Here is a 19715-nt window from a genome sequence, read left to right as displayed (position 1 = left end):
TATATCGTATCGCGCGATAAACGCCATTAGGCGTATAATATCGCAGAAGCGTCGAAGCGTGTACTTCCAATCTATATCGGACATTTAAATAGCCTGATTTATTTTAATGCCTCCATTAGGTTGTTGTGCAACTGCTTTCCCAGTTTCCTGCTCGGTAAATCATAGTTACCATCAATTGTTGTAGGAAATTGCGTAAGTGTTTAATCTAGTTTATTCGTAGCCCTAGGCTGGACTTCGCTAGGCTTTTAGTTTCGCCTGTCTTGAATAAACCTTGTTAAATTTATTTGCTTCCTTGTTTCCGATAAAATTTTACATAGGTTCAGTCAGAATCAAAAGTAACGTATTATGCTATGCGTCAAAAGTGTAGATACTTTTGACGCATAGTCTAATAAATACGTTACTTTTGATTCATTCTGTAATAGCTTAATAAAAATATATATGTCTCAATATATAGAACCATTAGACTGTGGCGGATATTTTTGAACGCAAACTTTTAATCCTACGATCACTATATGGAAAAAAATCGAGGGACGGTTATATATATACTGGGTCAAGCAGATCTTGTCAGTAGAAAAAGGCGGCAAATTTGAAAATTGTAGGCGCGAAAGGATATCGTCGCATAGAAAATCTGATTTTCGCGCCTTTTTCTACTGATAAGATTTGCTTGACTATCTATACTTTTGGACGCATATGCGTAAATTCGATGAAGAATTCCTTGAAGGATGATGTTCGTATTAAAAACTATATTCTTTTTATCCTTACCCGGGACTTAAACTATCTCCATAACAAATTTCATCTAAATCGGTTCAGCCATTTAAGCGTGAGAGATAGCAGACTGATAGAGCTACTTTCAACTATGTAATAACATAAGTAGAGATATTCCTAGTGTGTGCTTCAAACACAACCAAAAAACTTCGCAATGTATCACATAACTACTAGTATTGCCTTACTTGCCTTAACAGCTTTCAGATACACAATAATTCACATCATTAGTTACGTAACTGAGATGATACTGATACACAAAACTCAATAACGTAATAACATCGTAATAAATACAATCAGTGATATGTAACGTAACAATACCTTCAGGGTTATGATTCCAATTGGTATCAAGGAAAGTCATACTTACTTGAACCAGTGTAGAATAATATCTATGAGTTCTATGATATAGTATTAGCTCCCTGACACTGCGGGGTTGCGAACTGCATCGCAACCATAATGTGATCTTCTAGTGTTTAGTTTTAAAATATATTTTTTAATACAGTTGCTCACAAAGTGCTACTTTACGTAGCTGTTTAGCGTGCGGAAAGTTGGTTATGTCGAACTAGTGCTTTTTACTTTTCCAATTTTTTTAAATTTATACTTGTTCCAATTCTCGACTACTTATAGATGAGTGTTAATATTAGTTTCCTTTAAACGTCGTAATCAGCATAAAAACCTACTGTTAATGGAAGAATATGAAAAATATACATATTTCATATTTTAATACTTACCTCTTCATCATTATAACACGTTTATTTTTTAATATTGAATATTGAAAATTCCGTTCTTAATAAGGTGTCTGAATGGAACGGAATAGCTGCCAAACGCCCATAGATATAATATACTTAAAGACGACGTCTAAGCGAGCTGTCACTGTTACCACTTTTGTTTAGTGTACGATTAACAATGTTTTACTTATTTTTTCGCAACTGTATTAAAAAACGTCATTCGATACACGTGCGGAAATGTCATTCTTCACTCGTCCCGAGTCTTCCCACTCGCCTGCGGCTCGTGGCAAGATATCTCGGTACTCGTGAAGTAATGACATACCTTCCGCACTAGCATCGAAATGTACTATTTATAATATGTATGCTAGTTTTAAGGTATTTATGTATGGGCCACTAGTTGCCTGAAATAAAGATTTTCATTCATTCATTCATTCATTGGCGGAATGGCTGAGTCAATTGTTTACATTATAATTTTAGACTATATACAGGGCGTTCTATGACAAGTTCAAAGAACATACCTAAGTACTTACTTAAAATATTATGGATATTTAGACAGACTATATACCCACCTACGTTTTTAGAATTAAGTGAAACTTCATTTAAAAATCTCAAATTTAAGGAGAAACAATGTAGATGTAAAAAAAAATTAAATATGTGAAAACCGCCTATTTGAAGACCAAACCCATACGCACTATTAGTTACTTATTCAGAAACTACGATCAGTCAAGCGATGATAACAACGTTCATTCGTAACGTTTTTACAATTTGTTTTTATTTTATCGAAAGCGAATCTATTGTATAAACAACAATAACGCGGAAACGTGTATCGATTTGTCGAACAAGGTATTCTTTAAAATATAACATTTCGAGAATAATATAGTTATTAGTTACAGAAGTTACAGAACGGAAACGTATCGCCATTTTGTAATCCATTGTTTTGCATTTTTATGTTACAACTTAGAGGAAATAGAATCGGTGGATGCTAGTCAAGTCAAGGATGATATCTGTGTTACTTGGGCTAATAGTAAATGCCCAATAATACCATGACAAATATTTTAACAATATGCCGTTCATAATTTTAAGTATTTTAACAAACGTTTGCGTTATATATAAAAAATAAGTAGGTATTCTTTTAGTTAAATTATTGTAGTTTTAATTTTAAATGACTTTTTGTAAAACATGATAAAAAAGAAAAATATTCGTAAAAAAGACTTTGTCAACGTAATGTATCATGTACCATTCTGGATTTACTATTAAGTAATACGGATTAAGGAATGGCAAAACGCGTAAAAGCATTTCAGAGTTGATTTAGATGGCGCTATACAGAGCCACACATTTGTGGTAACTGGATTGCCAAACGAAAACGCTTGACAACCTTGTTATTATACAGCATAATGTTTGGGGTCGTACTGTGCCATCTACGTCAGCTGTAAAATGTACGGCTGCATTATTTTTCACTACCTTATACATATATTGTTAAGTATGTAACTACTATTTATTTATTCATATAATGGTACAAAAACATGCCAAAAAACAATAAATAAAAACAACTTAAAATTACAATTAAACTAAATACAAACTAATCAAAAATAAAACTAAACTAAATCTAAAAAAGGCCCCTGTGGCAAGGTCCCCAAGATGCTGGCTGCGTTACCCAGCTGAACTGCCAGACTGAAACGTTGAGCGAGGTAACTGCCAGCTCTTGGGTCCCCAGTTGCGTCCCTGGGTCTCTTTGAAACATTGACATAGATATCTAGGGACTGGCTTTACGGGCAATAATAATGAGGCATGATAGGGGCCAGTACAGCGGTGTGAAACCGCTACAACGCGATTGGTTGATGAGTTCGCATCATGCGCGCGATTGGTTGACAAGTTCGCATTACGCGCACTATTGGTCGCAACTAGTTGCGTTAGACTGCACGATTGACTGGAATTCGTGAGTAACACCGCTGAACTAGTACCATTTTTGGTGCCCCATTAGCCCGTCCTTAGATATTATACGTCAATGCTTTGAAAGGTCTCCAAAGAGACTCAGGGCGCTAGGACCCCACGGACCCAGGGTCTCGACGCCGAAAGGAACAAAACTGTATTCGGCACCGAGACCGCGATATTGTATAACTACTTACATACATATATACATACGTATATTGTAATGCTATTAGGGAGTATACTTAATACATAAGAAACCGAATATAATCTAATTTCATTGATAAAGATCTAATCAGCGCCGTAATTGTTAATGTTACATAACTTTGACATTTAAATATGTATAGTAGTTACATGCCAAGACTGTTGAATAATCAACTCTAATACAATAAACATGATAGCTATAATCACTTAATCGGAAGGAAGTTACTTTCGTTGCAATTATCATATAATAATATCTTAAATAGGAATATAAAGAGTGTTATGTAAATTTATACTGATAATAATTCATAACTGCCTACTACGAACAAGTATACAGGGTGATTCGGATGTAATGGAGCAAAATGTTTTATAAACCTTAAGGATGACTCTCGTTAGACCGGCCGAGGCGTCCGACATGTCATTTTCTATGACGGCTGATCGGTGATCACGTGGTGTTTCCATAGAAAACGAAGCTCCGGAAGCTCCGGCCCCGCCACGGCTCGGTCTAGCGTGAGTCATCCTTTAAACGGAGTATGTTTGTTAAATGGATCAGTAAATCTTAGGATAAACTTAACCTGACATTTGCAAAAGAAAAATAATATTCGAAAAATCATTATATTAGCAGTAGCGGGCTTAAAGGACTAAGGGTTCTCCCGTGCCGCCAACATGTCTATCAGCTGCCATTTCAATATTTCACCCTGTAGATAAAATAGGATAGTGAGCTTTATGGAGACCTTATTTTACTAAGAACTAAGTACATAAATATGTGATAAATTATTTTGAAGGTAGTTAGTATATAGAAGGTGAATACTTATAACACCATCTAGCGAATAATCCATGTACTAAACTAAACAAACATTTTCCTAGCAACTGTCATATTATGGGTTTTTTTGTACGCGTGGGTCACCCTGTATGAAGGAATGTTAATTGTGTGTGATAGTACAATTTGGAGTGTAGGCATAATTTATGCAGGTATTTAATGCAATGTCAACGGGGCTGTCACAGCTTAATTCAAACTGTCAAAACGTTACTATGTATCTATATTCATTTATATCATGGTATAATTGTGCCTATTTACGTGACTTTTTTTTTGTTAGATAATCAAATATAAACTTTATTTTAATACAAGGTGCTTTTTAATAAATGGTGACAATTTTAGTCGCTCTTGGCATTGTATACAGAACAGTCTTCATTTTACTTGTTTTTAATTGCCACGTTTGAAGATTTGTACAGTCAAAACCATTGTCACTGTGACAAGGTACACAATGGGTCGGATATTAAATTCTTTGACTGGTAGGGTTACCTTGGTACTTGGACACTGAGTTTTGACACTGTTTGGGTGCGCCCTACTCAGAAATATTAGATATTCGAACCGACCATTTTATTGACTATCCCAGACTTGTTTCATAAAGTCATGTTTCAGTTTGAGTTATAATTATAAAAAACCCTATGCATGTGAATAGTGTAAACATGCTTATAATGACCGTGACTGTACGAGTACCTCGGAAGTGTCAACCCTATCAATCGTTGGCATTCACAGCTGTCAAAGTTATATAACACTAAGTAGATCAGTCGGGCGAGGACATCGCACAATGCGGACGGACAGAGAGACGGACGGACAATGTGTTTCCGGTTATTAATTGATTATCGGATTTGAATAGACAATGTTTCTATTATAAAGCAGAGAAACAAATGTTGATATGTAAGTTTCCTGCTCATACGGTGGTACAAGCCAACATTCCTAAAATATATTCACACGCCTCTAAGCTTCTCACAATAATAAGGGCTCATTTAGACGATGCGAGAACTCGCATGCGAGTTTCATTACATTGCGGGTTTTGATCGGTCGGTTGAATTGGACGTAACCAAAAGTCTGCAATGTAACTAAAATCGCTTGCGAGTTCGCGCACCGTCTAAATCAGCCTTAAATAAGGTCGTAAAAGTTGAAAAAGGTCGAAAATTTCTCGAAAATTTTCACAGAAAATAAAGGAAACTTTCCGATATTTATGAAATTTGCCATGTGGAAATTTCGCAATTTTGGATATTTTACGATGGCACATCGGTAGGCATAGGTACAGTACAAGTTTTCTTGACATTGGTCAAGGATATATCAGGCGGTCTCGCATAAGTTGCGTTCTCGCGCGCGAGTCCATACTTGAAGTCGCGCTTGATGTATGGAGTCGCGCGCGAGAACGCAACTCATGCTAGACCCTGCTAGTATTATCTTTTATTTACGCTTTAATGCAAAATTTGGCAGTTTCATTGCTGGTGACATAGCCTTATAGTATTGATGTTATGACATGTCACGATTTGCATTAACACATTTGGAAAATGACCTGATATAGTCTTAATGGTATAAAAGAAAGATGGCATTTTCTTTCCTTCCTCAACATTTTAAAAGCAATACGCAGAAACGCACTTCAAAATTGTGACAACAAAGATTTATGTGTATTTTTAATGTTCCTATAACACTTCGTTCAAGTACTTTCAACTTTACATGCACACTGTTAAAAAGACAAAGTAATACAAATATTGTCGACATGGTTACCTGAATATATACCTTATTGCAATGGTGTAAGACCTACCTATAATCACTTACTTATGTACCAGGAGAAAGGTATGGCTACTGACCGACGCCAAGGTTTTCAACTTTTGTAGACTTTAAACAATACAACGGATAACTATCACAACCTCGAATACGCATCAATTTTACAAACAAGTTTATACCTTACGCAAATGATACAAGGTCTCGATTTGTGAGATGGATTTTTATATATAAGGGCTTGAAGGAGTTATGGGATTACCAATACGGATGTTATGGATTGGTTCGTGACTGCGAAATGTCAATTTAATTATTGGCTTAAGGTGCTATTGTTTACATTATTTTTTTGGCTCGTTCGTCAAAATACATCCTTTATGCAAATGTATCGAAATCATCTCAAAATACAATTGTAAAAAAATGTTATTACACTTAGTATAATTGCTAACTTAGGTACAGTCGCCATTAGATATAGGTAACTGAGCGTCCAAAGCGTGTATAAATATCTGAACAAAGCCGCTGTAATCAAGTCCATATTTAGTCTTTTTTTACCACCTTTGTCGCTCTCATGTGTACCGATATTATTAGAATCGACTTAAGGGGCCCACTGATTAACAGTCCGCCGGACGGTATCGGCCTGTCAGTTGTTCGGAACTGTCAAAATTTTGTTCTAACTGACAGGTCGATACCGTCCGGCGGACTGTTAATCAGTGGGCCCCTTAATTGTGATAATAGCCACTATATCACTTGTCTTAATTTACGTACAAGCGTTGATTTGGCAGCTATGTCACGACCGACTCCAAAGATGGAGAATTATATTTATTGATAAATGTTTATTCTTTTATTTTAACTCTTTGACCAAAAATATCCACTACTGATTAAGATCATACATCCCCCATTAAGATATCCAAAGCGAATAACAAATATCTACTACCATACCATAAACCGTTTCTAATGTTTACATTTCTCTCTTTACAGATTCACGAGCACATGACAACAGACGAGCTGCGCCATGTTTTTCACGTCGAAGACCACAGTAGCGTCCCTCAATACCACCCAGTCTTCCTCACTCACCACCTCGCCCGGCGGTACATACCTCCCACCAAAACCAACACACTCCCAGGCACCTCAGGCAAAGTGCCTCACGAGAAACATCACGTCTACAAAACGGAAACCAGCCCACCATCTTTACTAAACGATGAAATGTTCAAAGTACCTGAATTAAAGGATGAATTAGAAGATTTAAATAGCACAGTTAGTGTAGATTTTGATGTGAAGTCAAGTGAAAGTGATAGTGAAAGTGATGTGCATAGGATCGAGCTGGAGGCTTTCGGGAAGCCGCTGAAGCTGGTGTTGAGGAAACAGGAGGGGCTGGTGAAGAAGGAGGGAGTGAAGCTGTTTAAGGTGGTGGGGAATGAGACGGAGCCGCATGGGGTGGACTATGAGGAGTTGTCATCGGTGAGTTACTCTATCTATATGTAAAAAGCTCTGTCATCCTGAGTAAGATACTAGATCTCTTAACTCAGGGTGCCGCTTGGCCAAAGCCTCCTCTAGCTCTTTCCACTGTAGTTTCTCATGGGCCAAAGGTGCCAGTGAGATTTCAAGATGGAAGGATAAACTTAAACTAACGGCGGGCCCGAAATGGAGGAGCCTAGCCCATGACCGACTACGGTAAGTTGTAATAAACTGTATGTTATTAGTTTTATTTTTCGTACACGGAACTAGTGTTCTGGACTTTTGGGAGCCATATTTAATGTCGCAATATATTTAAAAGTAAAGGACTAATATAATACAACTGTTAGTATCTTAATGAGATGCACAGAAAGAGCACCCTCAAGGTAGAGCAAAATTACGACGATTTTGACGGCCTCCTAGCCTAGTCGGTAGTGACCCTGCATACGAAGCAGGGGGTCCCGGGTTCGAATCCTGGTAAGGGCATTTATTTGTGTGTTTATCACAAATATTTGTTCCTGTTATGGATATTTTCTATGTATATAAGTATTTATATATCATTATATATTATATATATCGTCGTTTAGTACCCACAACACAAGCCTTATTGAGCTTACCGTAGGACTAGATTGATCTGTGTAAAATTGTCCTGTAATATTTACTTATTTATTTATTTTAATATTATAGGAGCTGATGACAATTATTTAGCAATTTCTCTCTACAGTTTGTGTTCAAAAGTATCTGCCATACTCACTGTTTTACATACCTATATATATATTTATAAAACGATAACGATAGGCACTGTCATCAGACACAAAAAGGCTTTGTTGTCCATTTACGTAGGTACGTGTTTGGGTTTGGAAACACATATCGTAGCCACGTCAAATTAAGCCGAATTTGGGCAAGCTGCGGAAATAATTCGTGTAGTTTTGAAAATTGGTACAGGCATACCTTGTGGTGTCCAGATAAACATACTAAGAGTCCTCGAGGGTAGGGGGTGTGCTGGGGGTGTAGAGGGGGGTTGAAGGCAATGACCTTTTATTTATGTAGACGTGTGACGTTCATAGTTGACAAAACTAAAATTCGTACCAACGATTTTGACAATTTGACAGGTTGGCGTCACCCATACGACTAACTAAATATAGGTTCCGGAACCTATATTTGATGGCTCACGATCGTGCGCCTGGTACCATATCTACCTCTTTTTACTTACATCCATGGTTGAAGGTACCTTTTTTCATATTTTTGCTCATATCTCGAATATCTGTACGAATGGCATTATAATTACTTCGGACAAAAGTTTTTACATAAAATTTACTACAAATTTGGTTATGTTCATTTTTACTCTGCGATCCATAGTTTAGGAGCTACAGGCTGTTAAAGTTAAAGAAGTGATTAAAAATAGACGGTTTAAGAAAACGTCGTTTTTTTGTAATTGTTCATCATAAATAAATAAATTAGCTTAGACTAAGCAAGCTAAGCGACCTGCTGATAAAATATAAAAAAATAGGCCATTAGCATGTCGGGTCATGCTCAGTGTAGGGTTCCGTAGTTACCCGTCTGTCAAAATAGTCTATTTGCCAAATCTCAAAAACAGCTATACCGATTAGGTTCGCTATATTTTTTCTTGAAAGTCTTTACTAAGCTTTGTTTTCACTATTTTTTTCATATGTTTTGGACCCATGGTTCAAAAATTACGGAAACTAAAGTGTAAAACACAACTTTTTTCTTTCAGATCGATTATTTCCGAAAATATTAAGTTGATCAAAAAATGGTTTTTGAAGACCCCTATTCGTTTTAAAAGACCTATCCAACGACACCCCACACTATAGGGTAGAAGTGAAAAAAAATTCATCCCCTCTTTAATGTAGGGCAGCCACCCTAAAAAAAATATTTTTTCTAATTTATATTTTACAACTTTGTCAGCTTAACTGATTTATATATTCGTGTCAAATTTAAACATGAAAACTAAACTATTGATCGCAGAGTAAAAATGAACATAACCAAATTTGTAGTAAATTTTATGTTAAAACTTTTGTCCGAAGTAATTATAATGCTATTCGTACAGATTTTTGAGATATGAGCAAAAATATGAAAAAAGGTACCTTCAACCCCCCTCTACACCCCTAGCACACCCCCTAGCCTCGAGGATTTTTAGTATGTTTATCTGTACACCACAAGGTATACCTGTACCAATTTTCAAAACTACACGAATTATTTCCGCAGATTTTTCTAATTTGCTTAGGCTATCTAAACTGTGCCAACTTAAGAAATTGATTGTTTCCGACAACAGGAACTTTCTAGACCGGTCCGATCATAGCTAACTTATTTAGACTTTATAGTTTAGCTAGGAACTAATAACATCTTAGATAAGCCCGGTTAGCTGTAGGAAATTCAATGAAATTTTATAACTCAATATCATAGGGAAATGATCAACTCCGACATATTTATATAGTTATAGGTATTCATAATAAAATAACTTAGCTTTTAAACATCCCTATAACATCATATCTGGCATTAATGAGTGATGTATGGTTTAAAAACAAAAATGTTTATAATGAATACCTACGTGGCTTTAAAGTTATCCATTTGCTATAGACTGTACTCTTTAGACGGAGCATTTTCTTCGACACTTACTGTCAATCAAGCTGACACATTTTAATTTACATACATGCAAACTCTTACCCCAATAAGAACAATATTCCCATTCTATAAAATCACCATATGTTACTGTATCACCATTGCTGTTACAAAATCAACCTTATGCTTAAAGAACACGGTTCCAAGTTATATGTATTACTCTTTTAAAGGATTGTTAAAATAGGTCTTAACACATAGTAATAAGAGTGAATAGTGATCGCGAAAAGCGAAATTGTCACGTGACTTGACGATGACAATGGCACTAAAAACTGATGCCGTTGAAGAGAGCTGGGAACTACTCTCACTGGATCTATAATGTGTGTGATAGAGGAAAAAGCTGATACTTCTTTAGGTACATTAATACCTCGTTAATACGATTCTGAAGTTCTGGAGGGATCTGGCCAAAAGGTTAACCGTGAAAAAATGTACGTAAAAAGTAGCAGGGACTCGTCTAAAATGGTGCGGGAAGTTGTATTGAATGTGTTCTCTAAAAATCAAAAGAGAAATATTTGTAGGAAAGAGACACTGGGTAATGTCAAATACTACTAAGGCCTACCAGATTAGCAACTACCATATGACCTTCTAACGCAATAATGCCATATTCATTCTTAAATACATTTATTTAGAGCTTTGTTAACACGCTGGAATGCCGCGCTGCTATAGGATTCTGTAGCCATCGACGGTGATGTGATGTCTATAGGGACCGTGCGCGCTGGAGGGTCATCTTGTGGCCTGAATCGGAAACATATATGCACATGTACATTGCCAAAGCAAGTGCTACCATCTACCGTTCGCGTCGATACGTTTCCTTGTGCATAGTAGGTTCTGCCATCCTGTGGGCTACATCGGAAGCATAAACGACAAGATTTACGCCTCGTGCCAAAAATCTGACAATTCCTATGCTGCCCCCTATAGTTCATGCACGGGGCCTATAGAGTCCGGGAACCGGTAAACCCACAAGCGCCGCAACAAACATCTACAATAGATGTTTTGGCCAATGATGATTATGATGTTAACACGGCAGCTAGGGGCTATTCATAAATTACGTCATTTCAAATTAGGGGGGGGGGGGGGGTCTGGACATCGGATGACGGTAGCATGAAGTAGGAGGAAATGGGGTCATTTGAAGCATGATTTTTGGATGATTATAGGGGGGGGGGGGGGGTCAAAAATCGTCAAAAATCGATGACGTAATTTATGGACAGCCCCCTAGATGTACGACGATAACTTACAAACCGGGGGTCGCGGGTTTTGACCCTTCCAGCATCGATCCCCCAATCAGTATTTTGGATCTTATTATGTACTAGACGAGATATCATTTTATGTTTACCAGTCGCTTTTCGGTAAAACAAAGTAGTCTTTGTGAAACGAGACTGGAATTCACTAACACTAAAAAAAACAATGTGTATATTTTACAGCAATTATTAATAATTTTAGGGGTCGCTACTACTTTTGATCATCGACTAGATTTGAATCAGCTTAGTATCCCAAACACTAACCTAATATCTGGTACAAATTCCTTGTGTCACATAAACTCGGTTCAGGAAATTCAGTTAGATAACAGCGTGGGAAACTTTCACTGCGAGGCACAATGCGGGCAATTAGTTATGTGGGCTACTGCCTTTAGGATGCTGGCGAACTGTCATCTTATACGCCAATTCGAGTTGTAGTTATTTGATGTGTTTCCGATGATACTGATCTGTCAGTGTCAAAAGTGACGTTTTTGGTTGAAGAAATGTAATTTTTTAGGGTTCCGTACCTCAAAAGGAAAAAACAGAACCCTTATAGAATCACTCGTGCGTCTGTCTGTCTGTCCGTCTGTCACAGCCTATTGTCTCGGAAACTCCTGGACCAATTAAGTTGAAATTTGGTACATATAAATATGTAAATTAGTGACCCAAAGACCGACATGCAACGTAAACAAATGGATTTTGAACATGGGGGCCACTTTTAGGGGGTAAATGAGAAAGTTAAAAAATTAAATTTTTTAAACTATATCGTGTTATATATCAAATGGAAAGAGCTTATTTTGAGAGTCCGACTCGCACTTGGCCGGTTTTACACTGACAGATCAGTATCATATTGGAAACAGATCGAATAGGTAACAAAACCCGAATTGTTCTGTAAGCGATTTCCCGGTTGCATTCTAAGAGAGAAAAGCGTGACGAAAATCGGAATGATGACAAATATCATTGGAAGTATTGAATTCAGAATTAATTATTGTGTAAATTATGTGCTTTTGAAACAGTATTATTATATTCTCTTTATTCATCATCCTTCTTAGGCTAGGGTTTTTATAATATGAATATAAAAAAAGTAAAATATAAAAACACTTACAAAACAATAAAAATACATATAAACACATTATAAAAAACCTAACCTAGGGTGCCGCCAACAGCGGGGCAAGGCCCAAGCTACCGGTGGTCAGGGCCGCAGAGAGAGGAAGCGACGTACTATCCGCGCCGTGTCCAAGATCACCGCCTTCCGCATCTGACCCTTGATCCAACCACCTAGCGAGAGTCTCTCAAGATGTTGGTCGAGACTCTTCGCTATTAGACCGCTCACTGAAACAACTATCGGGACAATGATCGTCGAATCAACATCCCACATGGCGGTTATCTCGTGAGCCAAGTCTAGGTACTTACTGGACTTGTCCTTCTCGGCCTTCACGAGATTCTCATCATGGGGGATGGTGATGTCAACAAGCACGGCCCGACGTTGCGATCGATCTATTATTACAATATCAGGCTTATTGGCTACAATAGTCATGTCAGTGATGATAGATCGATCCCAATAGAGCGTGGCACGACCATTCTCGACAACAGGCGCAGGTATTACTTGTAGTACCTACGGTACTTCGCGGTCCACAAGGCCATATAGAAGAGCAAGTTGCTGACGAATTATCCTGGCTACGAGATTACAGCTTGGCAAAAAAGAGTAGAAATTAAAAAGTGGCAACACTGTAGTGTCGTCCCTTTCCAACCAATATATATAAGAAAACGGGACGACACTACAGTGTTGCCACTTTTTAATTTCTACTCTTTTTTGCCAAGCTGTATGTCTGTGCAAGTACTCGCCGTTATTATATTTATTATTATCCCACGATACATAACCACCCATCATATATTTTCACGTCACGTTAAAAATATTAGATAGTAATGGAAGAGAGTAGATACCTACTTACAAGTACAATAAAGTGTTTTACTACCACTACGAGTAGAATATACACTATAGTGTATGAAACTACGCGTTATACTATCGATGCTGATTGTACTTTAATGTTGTAAATTACCGATATATTTACTAATAAAGACATGGCGACACATTCTAGTTGTCGGCATAAACAGATCCTGTTGAATTTAATTAAATTAACTTACAAATAAATCGTTAATCATGGTGGAGCAAGCGAGAATGCAGGAATGCCAGCCCTGAGATCTGAGAGATCACTTCCACACTAGAGAGAGCATTTAAAGTCACTTAATAAAGTAGAGAGACCGATCCGTTCGTTTTCAATTCCATCGAAGTTTTGGTATAAATCTTTACTTGACTATTATTCACTCGACCACGGATTTAGTTCCTATCTTAGCGTCCTTTAATGTCAGCCACCGCTGATTCATAATTTACCTATTCATGAGTACATACAAGACAAAATAAAACATGTTTGTACTGCTAAAATCGTAAACATCACTTTTGGCATTTTACCCAACTACGTAGGCGGGCTATAAAAGTTTGGTTACAGTGAGAAGTAGGTCTGTACTGTCTTTTGGAATTTTATGGAATGAAACTGAATAATTATACTCACAGCGTAGTAATTACCTTAAAAATATGCAATATAGCCCATTAAAAAGTTACATTAAAACAAATTAAAATATTTTCTGAAAATAACGTTATTTGTTTTAATACTTCTAATAGCATTAAAAAATGCTTAATTGGAAGTGTCATTTATGTGATTCTTGATATGTACTTATGTACCTTAGTAGTCTTATACTTGACGCAAGAGCGCGTATCTGTGGTGAACGCGAATCAGCATACGCATAATGTGGTCTCTAACGTAGGTAATCTGTTGCTATGAGTCAAATTATGGTTAACTATGCAATTAAACTGAATGTTCGTTGTTTCAATCGCGACCTTGGGACCAAATTATTGCCTTCCCTTTGGATAACTGTGATTATGTCCCCCGTATAAAGTAGTATAAAGTGTTTAAGTGGCCTTATTTACCATTATAATAAGGTTTATTTTTAAGGGTGGTTTAACTTTCTTTTTTGTTTTGATAATGTTTAAATATTGCATATAATATAACACAGGGTCAATGTCACGGTCGTTTCGATCGCTTAATTTTTTTATTCACATATTTTTGATGAAGTATCTTTAGATTTCAATGATATTACTGGTGGTTTGGGAGTAGTCGGGTCCTCTATCAGTCAATCAAAAATATTAACAAAATATTGAAACGCTTCGTCATAAATATGTTCCAGCAAATTAGAAGCATATTCACCCACGAACTGGCTGCAGGCTGGCCCTAGTTTCATTTGGAATTATTATTTTCGTTTTGAAGATATTAAATTTGTTACTGCCACAAGGCACAGCCTGTTCTTTCTTTGGAAATAGATATACTTAGTGACAAAATATTCACGTAAGTACATATGTCGAAACAAATACCTAATATACCTATCCTTATATTTAACTTCTTCTTCGTCGTAACCTCATGACTGAGGGTCGTGACCGCCATAAGTTGCGTTTTCTTGGATTGCTCTCCAACCTGGCCGATCTTCTGCCTTCCGCATAGAGCCTTGGAACTTGACGCGTGTGACTGCCTCAATGGCATCAAACCACCGTGTGGGTATTCTGCCTCTGCCTCTTCTGCCCTCAACCTGGCCACCGGTCATCAACTTCTCTAGACTGTCGGGTTCCCGCCGGGCCAAGTGCCCAAAGAACCCGAGGATTCTCCTGAGACAGATAGTAGATAGACGGGTTTTTATGTTGAGCTCGTTCAGAATAGACACTTATATTTAACTGTTTAGTCGTAAATACTTAACAGCGACACCTTAACTGCCCATCAGCCATCAGTAGACCTTTTCACTTCGCCATAAGGTTTACGAGTAGGTATACGGTTTATCAGTAAAGTGCGATGGTAAATGGTTAACGTGATGCTAATTTAGGTCTGCAGTAAAGTGATCATGGCTTAACAATAAAAGCGGTGTTAAACCTAAATAGTTTTGGCACATATCGTTGTAATATAACTGCAACCATTTATGCTTTGTTGTATACTTGAGTAACGATATTAACCAAGTTATTGATTCATATAGTATATGGTACAAAAACAAGTTTGCTTTGTTTAGGTAGGTAAGGTTGACGAAATATAAAGTGACCCGACCTCTCGAACAAGTTTGAACAAGATCGGCTTACTTTGCTGGCTGAAAATGTCCTTAATATTTATTTATATTTCGTCAACTTTACCTAAGGTCAATGTGGCTAATTCCGTCATAGGGGCTATTCCGTCCACTAGCGTTTTCTCGAACAACGAACAACAGTTTCAACAATCAAAAGCAAATGGTTTTTTTTTCCTACGATTGAAAATCAAAGAAATATACGCTCGTGGACGGAATAGTCCCGATGACGGAATTAGCCACGTTGACCTTATACAAATATTTTAAGTTAATAAAGTTGCGTGGTAGTCAATTGAACTGTCAATTTAGCGATAAAAGCTGTAGGTTGACTACGACCAAAGGAGGCTATTGCCCAGCAGTGGGACGTATATAGGCTGATGTTGATGAAGGCGGGGTAATTTTGATAATGACAAAATAATTAAACCAGAACCCCTTAACACTTTGGCAACAACACGTATGTTACTCGTACTGCAACGCTTACAAAGGTACCTTGCTTAATGTTACCACAGTAGAAAGTGCTTCTAGTTTAGTAGATTTTTATTCTCTTTATTTTATTTATTATGTATAATCAAATGTAAAAAATACAATATAACAAAACTCCACAAAACTGTATTTAGTTTGACTGTGGAGTCAAGTATCAATCTATATTTATTTTTGCAATTTTTAAAATTATCCCGCTTTCGAAGTTACCCCAATGCACTTTACTTGACTTACAACTAGGTAAGAAGCTTACATGTAACAAATACTAACATCGCTACGAGCCAACTAAGGGGCTGTCCATAAATTACGTCATCGATTTTTGACGATTTTTGACCCCCCCCCTCCTATAATCATCCAAAAATCATGCTTCAAATGACCCCATTTCCTCCTACTTCATGCTACCGTCATCCGATGTCCAGACCCCCCCTCCCACCTAATTTGAAATGACGTAATTTATGAATAGCCCCTAAGTTCACGTAAACAAAGCTCAGTCGGCCTTGCAATGCCCTATTTCTGACTACTAAATTATTTACTACATCAGATAATTCTGACGTTACTCGAATTCTATACATTTATTCAAGCGATGCAGTTTACATCTGATTTAAAGGGATCATGTTGTTATGTTGTATTTTGAAGGCACATTTGACTGGTAATGCAAATGGTAGGTAACTCGTAGCCTAGTCGGTAATAGTGACCCTGCCTACGAAGCAAGAGAACCCGGGTTCAAATCCTGGTAAGGGCGTTCCAAACGTCCGTGACATTAACACTTCTTATAAATAAAATAAAATAAAAAGCCCATTTATTCCATAACCAACTTAAGCTATATGTAGGTACACGAAAAAAAATACCTCAGTTATAATTTTAAGAGGAATTATATGTAGCTATAACAGATCTTATAGCTACATATAATTCCTGAGTTATGATTTTTTTTTATTAAGGGGCGCGAGATGTACGGGCAAGTTATCTCAAAATGGGATCACTTAGATATATTTTTGAAGGATCGAATCGATGAAAAAAAAATATGGAAGATAAATCTAATTTAACAATTTGTTACCAATAGCATGGAACATTAGGCTTAAAGTTAATTCATTTTATGATGTCCACAGGAATCACATAACCTTAACTCACACGAAATTTTATTAGACCACAATGACATGTGTAATGAATGACAGTGGGCGATTGACAAGATCGTATCAAAACATGATCAAAACCTTAAAGGGGCCCACTGATTAACAGTCCGCCGGACGGTATCGGCCTGTCAGTTGTTCGGAACTGTCAAAAGTTTGTTCTAACTGACAGGGCGATACCGTCCGGCGGACTGTTAATCAGTGGGCCCCTTTAATCGACCTCATGGTCTAGTTGGCTTACAGAGTTTATGCGTCTGTCGGTCTTTATGTAAATCTATGTCGAATTAACTCCATTCGTACTTGCAATTTATGGAATTACGTCTTAATGAAAATTTAGTAGAAATGCTGAAGTTAGGTTATTCGTTCAGTTCGTTAGTGGATGTAATTAATGTTATCCCTAACAATATTAATATAAATGCGAAGGCAACATACACTTTCTGTCTGTTACCTCTTCACTCTTGAGCCGCTGAACCGAATTAAAGACGAATTTTGGTATCGAGATTTTTAGAGGCCCAGGGAAGAACAGAGGGACATAGTTTTGAAATCACATTTACAACTCGGCATTTTGCCACGGCTCATGGGAGCCTGGGGTCCGCTTGACAACTAATCCCAAGAATTGGCATAGGCACTAGTTTTTACGAAAGCGACTGTCATCTGACCTTCCAACCCAGAGGGTAAACTAGGCCTTATTGGGATTAGTCCGGTTTCCTCACGATGTTTTCCTTCACAAGCGACTGGTAAATATCAAATGATATTTCGTACATAAGTTCCGAAAAACTCATTGGTACAAGCCGGGGTTTAAACCTGCGACCTCCGGATTGCAAGTCACACGCTCTTACCGCTAGGCCACCAGCGCTTACAACTCTATCAAGAATTTATTTTATTACCTTTATTTACCGACAAGTACGAGCAAAATGCATGAAAACCGAATGACATCAGTTAAATGTAATTCTGATATCAGTGTTCGTTCGAATTGGTCTGTTGGCACAATTATTTTTTCAAGCACGCGTTGATGTTGCTTACTAGAGGGTTTCGATCATAAACTTTCACAATGAGATAAAATTAATTTCTTAACTATTTGCACTCATGCTTTGTACAGTCACCTGCAATAATATGTTACACAACGAAGGCCGCAAAAATATCTGACACGATCTTATTTGTAGAGCCATAAGAGCGTGTCTCATATTTTAGCGGCCTTCGTTGTGTAACATATTATTGCAGGTGACTGTACAATAAGGTTTAAAAATAATTTACATACAGGGATACAGACATATATGTTAAAAATGGTTTCTGCCTGTGCCTTCGTTTTCGTGGGATGATGATGTTGATGATGATTGATATAAAAATTATCTTAGCTGTCCTTCCTCGGGCCTCAAATTATCTCCATATCATATTTCATCAAAATATTGTATTTCTTTAAGGTATTAATAATCTATTTCAGATTGAGATATTTGTTTATAGTAAGTTAATTTACAAGTAATCCTAAAAGAAAATCATGACTAACAAAAATAAATTAAACTAAGAACTAAAGAGACTAAACTAAAACTACGTAAAAAATTAAAAAAACCTAAAAAAACAAAATTGGCCCAACGTCTGTCTGTATTCTATCTAAATCTTTTCAACGGATTAAGCGTGAAGAGGTAATAGAGAGACAGACAGAGTGATTTTCACATTTATAATACCTATAGGCATTACGAGTAGTAGTGATAAAATTCGATACCATTTGCCTCTAGAAAACCTCCACGATAGTTATAAAATAATAGACGCGGCGACTCGCGATTGGCCAAACACACATAAAACGAATTTGGTAGTCAAATAACCTTTTTATAATAATGAGGACACTTTTATTCCATGTACCTAACACGTGCCCCAACTGTATGGGATTTTTGTGAATGGATTAAAGTTTGTAACCGTCATTTGTTTTTAACCGACTTCTAAACTTGAAATTTCAGCCTTAATGTAAGGCCTGAGTGGACGCTCGAGTTGAGCGTGCAGCGGGGCGGGGCGTGCGGCGTGCATGTTAAACAAATGCAAACGTATAGGAGCGGCCTTAGTGCGCGCTGCTCAAATCACTTGTGAGCCCGACGCCACGCTGCACGCCCCGCCGAACGCTCCGCTTCGAGCGTCCTATCAGGCCTTACACTTAGGAGGTTATCCCTCCCTGCTAATCTAATCTAATATCTTTAAACGAGCCATTCTTTTTTTTTATATATATCGGGGATCTCGGAAACGACTCTAACGATTTCGATGAAAACGCGCATTTTTGAGTTTTTATATGTTTTCCGAGCAAAGCTCGGTCTCCCAGATATTATTATAAATGCGAATATAACTCTGTATGTCTGTCTGTTAGGTACCTCTCCACTCTTAAACGGTAGAACCGATTGAGATGAAATTTGGTATGGAGTTCATTTGAGGTCCGGGGTCCTAGTATTTCTAAAATTATCATAAAGATACCAGTACGGATTATGGTCGT

At 37.2% G+C, this 19715-nt stretch overlaps 1 protein-coding gene across 5 annotated transcripts in view; it reads left to right on the top strand.

The window, feature by feature from the left end:
* Positions 1-19715, top strand: part of LOC134800704 (A disintegrin and metalloproteinase with thrombospondin motifs like) — a 204620-nt gene that overhangs the window by 142902 nt on the left and 42003 nt on the right. For all 5 annotated transcript variants that reach the window (XM_063773209.1, XM_063773205.1, XM_063773207.1 and 2 more), the window contains one exon: positions 7135-7614. In XM_063773209.1, coding sequence (XP_063629279.1) covers positions 7135-7614 — 480 coding nt within the window. The remainder of the gene's footprint in view (positions 1-7134; positions 7615-19715) is intronic.

Source organism: Cydia splendana, chromosome 20 (genome assembly GCF_910591565.1).
Source record: "Cydia splendana chromosome 20, ilCydSple1.2, whole genome shotgun sequence".
Lineage (NCBI taxonomy): Eukaryota > Metazoa > Arthropoda > Insecta > Lepidoptera > Tortricidae > Cydia > Cydia splendana.
The sequence above is the reverse complement of the archived record's forward strand: the minus strand, read 5'-3'. Positions and strand labels throughout refer to the sequence as shown.